Source organism: Rhea pennata, chromosome 3 (genome assembly GCF_028389875.1).
Source record: "Rhea pennata isolate bPtePen1 chromosome 3, bPtePen1.pri, whole genome shotgun sequence".
Classification (NCBI taxonomy): Eukaryota; Metazoa; Chordata; class Aves; order Rheiformes; family Rheidae; genus Rhea; species Rhea pennata.
In genome coordinates, this window is record NC_084665.1 from 113,836,656 (window position 1) to 113,846,319 (window position 9,664).

General features: G+C 40.0%; 1 protein-coding gene across 1 annotated transcript in view; it reads right to left on the reverse strand.

Annotated features, from left to right (window-relative positions):
• NOL10 (nucleolar protein 10) overlaps positions 1–2,508 on the reverse strand; it is a 57,490-nt gene extending 54,982 nt beyond the window's left edge. The window contains exons 1-3 of the mRNA XM_062571159.1: positions 2,426–2,508; positions 1,059–1,104; positions 195–293 (exon numbers count right to left, since the gene is read on the reverse strand). Coding sequence (XP_062427143.1) covers positions 195–293; positions 1,059–1,104; positions 2,426–2,491 — 211 coding nt within the window. The 5' untranslated portion in view covers positions 2,492–2,508. The remainder of the gene's footprint in view (positions 1–194; positions 294–1,058; positions 1,105–2,425) is intronic.
• Between the last annotated feature and the right edge of the window lie 7,156 nt (positions 2,509–9,664).

The following is a 9,664-nucleotide window of genomic DNA, read 5'->3' on the forward strand; positions in this document are numbered from 1 at the left end:
AACCTGTTTTAGCACAGTGTCATAATATCAAGACATTGGTTTTATCATATCATAACAGTAAACGCAAACTCTAAACAATGCTCCATTTAAAAAACAAACCCTATTGAATCTACCTTAAATAGTAAGGTCTTCTGCGATAAAGATTTCCTAGTATTTTCAGCCTTTGCTATACAGAGACATTTAAGTTAACTCACCAACTGCCATAATATACTGTCCATCTCTTGACACCTTAATCTTTGTGCTAATTGTGGGCATCTCGAAGTCTTGAATAAGTTCAATTCTTCTACGAATATCTGTAAAAACAAATTTGTTTTAAAATATAGTAGTGTTTATCAGTCAAAAAGTGTAAGAGTTTCTTATGAAGTATGTTGAACGAATTGAATACAAAAAAGTAGTCTTGATCTTTTAAGTGTAATTAAGATATGCTATATGCAGACTAATAGAGTCCTTACTGAGAAGTAGGCTATCTTCATGCAGAATAAATGTCTATTCTGAAGTAGCAAAAATGTAACACATTATTATATCTTGTATTAGCAAATATGTATCACACATTTTATACAATTGAGAGGTTGAATAATATATCCCACCTTCCTGTTACCTATTCTGTAAGTGTTTTAGTTAGGTGGGTATTATTATATGATGCTACTTACGATATTTAAATGGCATCCTTTTTCTGCAGAACAAGCTTAAGACTAAAATAATGATTTTCCTGCACTGGTCTAAACACAGCAGAATACACAAGGACTCTGAAGTTAGGCTTTATTAAAAAATATACATGGAACGTACCTATCATGATTTTGTTCAGTCTACAGTCCCAATACTTAATGCTTGGAACTTAAAATGATATTGGTAACATTCTATTCACATTAAGCTATATAGGAAGTTAAATTATAGTCTTCTAAGCTAAATTCTTCGTAGCTTTAATTTCGTAGCTATCAAAATGTGAGCTAGATATAACTAACTTTATCAGTTTGTAATTTTATTTGTCTATTTCTAGATTTTCATGTTGTGTACATGCAACCGCATATTATTAAGGACTATATAATGGGACAACATACCAACATCTTTCTTCTGTAAAGCTCTTTTCTTCCTGTCAGAGAGCCACTGAAAGAAAGTAAACAGCTATCAGGATTAAGTTCATTACACACAGAGAAAACAAACGAATGCTTAAAGTTCATCAAATTTGAAAGTATAATTTGATGAACTGTCAAGTGCACTAAATTTTTTCTATTATTACATTAAAAATTCCATTACCAAATTTAACAATTTTACATTAAAAAAAACAATTCAAATTGTTGAGTGGCTGTAGAATAACTACCTACAGAGATATATGTACTCAAGTTGTATTTTTAGTTTTAAAATATTTTAACTGTTTCAGTGAAAAAAAAATCAATATAAGCATATATAAAAAAAAATAGAACAGTTGTAAGCCACTCTAGTCTTGGCTGCAGCTACACATATAGCATCAGTTCAAATGTTTACCAGCATATTATAGAGAAGATATACTAGCCAACAAAAAAACCCACAAACTAGCTAGCTAACAAATCCAAAAGGATTTCATTTTAGTCTGTTTTTTTTTTCTCATTTTGAAACAAAATTCCAAGAGTTACACCTAGAATGGTTTAGGTAACTCAGGAAAAGGAAAGAAATCAGGCCCAAAAGAATAATACAGCTTTTTAAAGCTTTTGCTGTAACAATATATAAACAGCCACACCCGGTCAGGTAAATGACCTACAGCAGTCAGCGACTGATGCCCAGGAAACAGAACAAGAATGAGGCAGGGCACAGTGGTTTTCCCTACCTGTTTCCCAACTTCCACCAAACCAAAGCCCGAGCCCTTCTTTGCATTTATCAGCCCGTGGTAATTTTTTCTTATATGGATTCATCCATTTCCTTTTTGGCCCACGTGAACTTCCGAGGCCTTGTGGTACCTCCGGAGCTGCCTTGCACCCAGCCCCGTCAGCAGCAGGGAGCTGCCGCAACACGCGTGCCAAGGACCAGGCGACAGCAGTCGGCCCCTAAGCCGCACGCGGACCGGGCGACCTCCGCCTCAGAGGCCGCGCCTGGCGGAGCACCTGGTTTCCGAGAAGAGCGGGCTCGGGGAGGGTGCGGACTCGCACGGGCAGCTCGCTCGCAGCCCCTCGCCGGCGGCTCTCCCCCTTCCGCAGCTCGGCCGCCGCGTCGCGCCGCGCCGCCCCGACACAGGCCTCCCCCGCGCGAGACCCGCCTCGCCGCCCGCCCCTGCCGGCTCTGCCTCCCGGCTCCCGCCCGCTGACTGCCGCCGCCGCCGGCCGCGCCGCGCTCCCTCCCCTCATGGCCAGGCCGCAGGGCGCGCGATGGGGCAGCCGTGCGCAGCGGCCGTTGGGGCGGGGGGGGGAGGGGCGCAGCGGCCGTTGGGGCGCGGGGGGGGGCGCCGCTGCCTCACCTCCGGGAGGCTCCTGCCGGCGCTGAGGCTGTAGATCTTCACCTCGTTGAGGCTGGAGACCTGCATGGCGGCGCCGCACGCCTCTTCCGGCGCTCAGGGGAAGCGGAAGGCCGCCCGGGAGGCCGGGCCGCGGCGCAGGGGCGGGGGCGGGAGCGGGCCGGGTGAGCGATGGGGAGACGTTTAGTAGGATGCAGCTCCGTAAACCAACCAGGCTCTGTTCATTCCACTGGTTACAGAAAAGTGGTTTATTCTTAGCTACTAACGCTCTCCCCAAACGTTAGTAAGTAATTTCTGACGTTCAGAAATACCTGTGCAGGTTACAGCTAGGAGTGAGGACAGATCGATGGTTATGGAGAAGGGTGGCAAAAGGGTGGCTGGGCTGCACCATCTGTGGTTCTCTTCGCTGTGAGGCAAAACATAAACATTGCCTGTCCACAAGGTAGCTGGCATTGCCACTCCAAACCATCGCCAAGGCAGGTGTTCCTTTCACAGACTTTGTTGGGGCAGTTCATTTTCTTGATCTAACAACAAACCGTGTTAGTTATTTATGGAAAACCATGAATCTAGAATTTGGTTCATCAGAATCTTGCCAGTAAACATGAAAAATTGCATATTTTTATTGCTTTGCATCACAGTTTAAACAAGACACAGGCATGCAAAAATCAAATATCTAAATATACAAAAACAACAATGGCAACAAAAATGTTTATCAAATTATCATCTCAGAAAAGCAATGAGTATTACAACTAGATTTCTTATCACTGCAATATGCAACTCTGGTACAAGATGCAAACTGAAGCCTTTTGAAATAAATCTTACGTCAGTATGGTATTTCACAGATTATGTGTTTCTGCAATGATGATATCAGTATCACAGCTGGAAAGGACTCTGTTTTATTTTGTATTATAAGGTCTTAGAGCTGAAATTCATGTTAGATCAAACACACCTAACTGTGTCTAAATGGATGCTAGATATCTAAGCTCCCATTCAGAAAGCAAAGGTGTAATTCACTTAAATAAATATAGGTTGTCTAGTGGCATTTGAGATACCTTATGGTATCCAGGACACCTAGAAGATAGCGTTGACATCAGACCTATGGAAAACCCATTCTTTCTGAAGCATGAGCTGGAGGCCAGGCAGGATATGCAAGGACATCTCAAATGGCACTAGAAGCTCAGGCAGCTGAATCTCATCCCTAAAAATAGAGTTAATGAAGCCTGAGCAATGTAGCTTATTAGCCACTAGATGTCTGCTTCAGGGAGAATTGAATCTTTGTTTAGGTTCCACTGTCTAAATACCTGGACCATCACTGGTTATTAATAGACATTTAAAGCTCAATTTGTTTGCCCACACATAGGTGTCTTGTGTGATTTGCAATGCTTCAAGATATCCAAGATACCTGTATGGAGTTGGTTGTTGTGGCACAAGATCTGTACAAGACAATCACCCTTCTGCAACAGCAGATGAAGGCAGGATGCTCCAGGATACCTCAAAAGGCTAACCTATAAAGAATTCCTGAAATTCCCAGAGGAAGAGCCACTGGAGTTTCTGACATGTTAGAGAGCTATGTGACTTTCTTTGGATAAGATTGCCGAAAGGATTCTTGTTCCTCTTGTCCATTCTCCAGACCCATTTCAATGACCACAGTGCAAAAGAAGAGGGGCAGAATTCAGAGGTTCTTGCTGGACAGCAAGGAGTAACATTTTATTTCAAGTTGCTTGAAATGGAAATTTCTTGTTCCTTTTATCAAATTCTGTTCTCATGCAAAGCTGATAAATCTAAGACTTGTCATTCACAAATGTAAATTTCATAGAAAATTGTAAGAGAAAAGATCAGCTGAGATGGAGACTAAGTTTCAGTCCAGATAACTTGAGACATTAAATCTGCCTGTTACACTTACTGCAGGTGAGTTCAAAAATCAGTATCTGAATGATGCTCAAGGTCTTGCTTCATGTATAGTATGATTCTTAGTTGCATGTAGTAATCATATATTTCAGATTTTCCATTGGAATGAACACAGAAGAAGAATTAGGTGTACTGATTACAAATAGGTGTGATATAGAATGCTTCCAACTAAGACCAAATTATTTTGTGTGCTTTTTCTTATTTTCACTAGTGTCAGAATTTGCTTTGTGCGTTATCTTCTGAAATACATAATGCAGTGTTGTGAAATGATGTAGTTACAAGCAAACTGAAAATAATCTTTACTGACTTTGATGACAACAGATGCACAGAGTCCCCTCAGTATAGTGCAGTTTTGAATTTCCAACTTTTATACACATTTCTCATTCTGCTGCTGTGACATTCTCAAATCTGTGGAACAATAAATATTGTGCAAATGTTTATTTACTGATTAAAATAATACAATTGTTTCCCTCCAGAAGACAATAGGCCACCTACTTCTTTAAAAAAGTAATTAAGAAATTTTTACATAGAACTAAGGATTCACAACATTAACTTATAAAATAGGCACTTGAACATTTTCTAACATTGATCTGATTGTTGTATTCATGATACATTACCTGTATTCTAACTGGTACCTTTGTTTGTGTAGGAAACATTTATTAGTATGGTATTATTACCACAGACCTAATCCATACATAGTTTAGTTTTTGGTAACTATTTCATATTGTGCTTGGATATGCAATCATCAATCTCTCTCTTTTGCTATGAAAATGCCCAATGATGTCACTGCATAAACAATATATGCTTATTTTTCATTTCTTGTTTATTCTTCAGTTGTCAGTAAATGAGACTGCAAGGCATGCAATATAGGTTTCCAAACAGACATGAATCATCAGTAGGATTTAAATATTTTGTAAATGGAAACCAGTGAAAAAAACCCAAGGGCTGAATAATAGGTATAGTAGTTCTAAAATTAAGTTATGAAACAAATTATGGTTAGAGCATTCCAGAAGTAGGGGGCCTGAGTCCCATAGCCACTTACCTTTCATACATCTGAGCAAAACCTGATGGTTAGGTTATGTACCTTAGGAGAGGAAATTATGAGTTTAAACTCCTCTCTGCAGGGTCATGAGATTACAGATATAATCACTGGCTTAGCATTTCCTCTTGGCCACTTCTAGATGAGTTTCTGTCTCAGCATGAAGGTTTTATGGATCCCATCCTGACATGCTCATAGTTGTACTCCTTTTGTCAGTATCATGGTTTCCAAGGCCTGGTGGGGGGGGGTCCCACCTGTTAGAAGAGGAAGGCTCTGACATGTATAATACACAGAGAATATATTACTCAGTAAGTGGCTTCAAAGTAGCCCCTACCCAGCTACAAACTCCTACAAGTCCCTACAAAAACACAACTATTCTAATTTATTATTAATGCTTTTATTTCTTTGGGGGACAGTGGCAATTATTTTGTCACATTTTGTCATCATTTATAAACAAAATCTGTTGTACATACACTTCAATTTGTTCAATATACCTAACCAAGGCATCTAACCCTACTGGGGAGCTAGTCACCTTACTCTGTGTAGTCAGTGAAGAGAGATGGGCTTCCTCATGCATGCAGCTCATCTAACTCAGCTTCTGTTTTCTGAGGAGCCTTTTCCTCAAGGTGATTGCTGTGAACACCCTTCTCTTTTTTATACTGTAATGTGCTTCTGCTACAATATAGTATATGATTATTATATGTCAAAGTCATTTTCAAAGCAACCTGTATGTTACAATTTTGGCCTCAGAACCCATGAATTATATACTTATTTCTCAAAACTAAACAGACACTTTGAAATCATTTGTATTCCAAATGTCAAATACCTACAGGAGTATACACTCTTTTTATTTCTGTTAATTGCTCAAAAAGAAAATGTGTATGTTCAAAAATAAAACCTATCAACCTTGCAGCTCATATCTGAACAGTGCCAGAATGCAGACCTGATGCCCTGAGGAGTATTGGCATAGTATAACTTTCTGTACCGGCAATTTCAAGCACTGATTAGGAACATAAAAAATTTGCTAAGTACAAGTTGTCAAGTATATTTGCACTGAAACTATGTTTCACGTTCAGTGTACAAAAGTAAACAAGTAACTCATCAAGAAGCTCCTGCTATATTTGCAGGGTATGAGAGAGTGAATAACCGATGTTTCCTAACAATATATTTAAGGTACAGATACACAGCTAAGGAATTATAATAGTTAAAGAAATAGTTTACAAAGTAATCTTGTGTCTTAACAGTACACAGAAACTATTTTCACTTAAGTAGTACAGTGGTTTATTTCATTGAAATATTGCAGACTATATTTTTAAATACATTACTACCATAATAATAAAACACTCACAGGACCAGAAAATGCTATTTCTAAAAGATTATTTTTAATTAGGCAGAAAAAATACACCTTACTGGAATACTGAATAGGTAATGCCTGTAGTAGCTGTGTAAGTTGTTTTATAGAGGACTATAGCTCTGTGGTTGCTGTTTTAGAACCGAATACTTAGAACATAAGCATTCCTATTGATATCAATGTCATAAGTGTCTAAGTAATCAACTCGGATTATCTGTTATGAGAAATTTGCCTCAGGAGGTATTTCTAGTTGGATATTACAGTACTCTTAGTGACTCTTTGGAGACTGAGTTTTGCATATCAGTGTGACACATGAAGAGGTACTTATACACAGAGTGAGAGGCAAAGCCTCGGTTAGAGATGTTGGTTGCTCTGACAGATCAAAATGAGTAGAAGAACACATGATGATCATAAGGGAATTAGACAGCCTTGAGATCACAAGGCATAACACATAGCACCAGCTAGGGCACAGGAGCTGTCATAGCTGTGTTACCAGCAGCGTGTACAGCATATGGTGCCTATCCCATGACAGGAGCTGTGCTGCTGGACAATTCTTCCCTCCTCCATCTTCTTTGCTGCTTCATCCAGGCTAAAAAAAGAGTGTAAAATGGAAGGGGGGAGACGATTTAAAAGTCACGATAAAAACAAGATATATCATAATAGAAAACATTCTAGAGGACATTGCTTAGGCAAGAATATCAGTAAGTTGTTTCCTAGATAATCTGCTATTATAGTAGTAAATTAAGGAGTATGGTGACTTGCATTTTAATAAAAGTAACCAAAGCAAATGATTCCATATGAAAAAAATAAGAATCATTAAAATGACATTGCTGTAATTAAACCATTTGGGAATGAAATAGCATATATTGTGGAATTCAGAAATCTAAGAGCAATTCAGTTTGGATATTACCTTGCTACAGCTAGCATCAGTGCAGCAAATAACATTTCTGATCTGTTTACATCAGTGTCAATTGATACAATTTAAATATAAGAAGCTTATAAGAATGTAACATTTCTAAAATGATTCATGCAAAAAAAAATCTATTGCTTAAGACTGCATCAAGGATCTGATGAAACTCTGTACTTGGTTTGAACTGAGGAAGAATGGCTTTACCTAAACAATGAGGTTTTTGTGCCTGTCAGACCACCAGCCTGCAAGTAGAAATATATGATGTATATGCTTTAACATCAGATAATTCTATTTTCATTATTATTAAAATGTATACCTAGAGAAACAAAAAATGGAAGATTAGACAACAATCACAATTTCTGTGAATGCCAGTTTGAGGATTCAGTCTTACCTCCCCTTCCCCCCATCATACACACACATATACCACTGTAATAGGTTCTTTACCTAACTTCTGTGAAGTCCTTGGCTGTGCCCTGGAGGACACTATGATTCAAAAGAACTAGACTAATTATAGTTATGAACTCTTACTGTTTTCTTTCCTTTTTAGAAAGGAAAGAGAATAAACCAAAGCAAACAAACAAACAAACTCCGACAGTGATTATTTGAGCTAAAAATTCTCTGTGTCTTTCTGGAGAGCTTTCAGTAGAGATTATGCTCCTCCATGAAAAAGATTAAAGAGAAAAGGTGAATCCTGTTTTTTATCTCATCTAATCTAAAGACTCTATATATGTAGAGTCTAAAACCAGAACCTGTATGCTAACAGCCTAAAGTGTGACTCAGATGGAGCAGAGGTATCCCAGTCTAATACTATGATTCAGGAGGTCTCCCATCCCACTTCTGCCTCATGCTTAGATATGCCTAAACTTCATAGGGAACTTCTTTTAAGATTCACAGAAGTGTTTAGACTTCTGCCTCTGTGCATGGCCAGACCTGCCTGATCCAAAGCCCACCTCAGTTTAGGACAGATCACAAGGAAAAACAAAAGCATCCTTCCACTTAAATTCTTGTGGGGCTTCAGTTACCTTTGGGCACACAGAAACATGAGTAAGCCCAGAGCAAAAATGCACTGTCTTTGGAAGAAAAAGAGCACCAATAATAGAGGTGTCCAAATGTTATATGGTAGCACAGTGACTAGAGCACTCTGCAGAAAATGAGTAAGAAAGGGTTTAAGTTCCCATTTGCAGAAATGCCATTGAAAGCCAGGCAGTCTAAGTGTTCAGGGAATGGACAAAGGTTTCTTTTAAAGCATCTCCCAACTAGATGTCTAGTTAGAAGGGCCTGTAGAGCATTATCCAACATGAGCTCCAAAACACTCTTCATACTGTAGGCAAATTTAGGACAGCTTAAGACAAACTGAAGGCTTTAGTAAGAACTAAAAGCCTCAACAATATTCTGCCAAAGAAGAAGCATCGCCGAAGGCAGGAAACTTTACAGATTTCTGCAGAATGTGAGATTTGTCAAATAAAACACCCAGGGAAGTCCAGTAAACAAAAGTTTCCTAAAAGTGTCTTTAGTGATCCCCAAAATTTCAGAATTGATAAAGGCAGCCAGTTTTCAATGAATATAAATTATCTCTGCGGTATTTCTGTGAGTTAAAGCTAGAAGAAAGTATGAAGATGAAACCACAAAAGTAACAGCTTTTAACAGGTTTTAAGGAGTTGTCTTATCAGGTGTAATAACCTGCCCTGAGAGTCTAAAGAAAAACAGTACCTTTTCCTCCTTCACCAGGGCAAGAGAGCGGCTCCTTGCCTTTTGCCCCGAGGTTTGTGAAGAGCAATCCAGCTTGCCTCGCTCGGGCTCCACCACGAGCGCAGCCCCCGAGGCGCCTCGCAAATACACGAGAACGGCCGGGAAGAGACTCCCGGCGGCCGCAGCCCCGGAGAGCCTGCGGCGGAGCCCGGAGCTGCGCCGGGCGCGCCGGAGGAGCGGGTCCCGCTGACCCGTCGGGGGAGCCTTCTCCCCGCTCACGGTTACCCACATCTGGGCACTCGGGTCCAGCTGCGCAGCCTCCCGCCCGGGCGGCTCCCCGCCCGC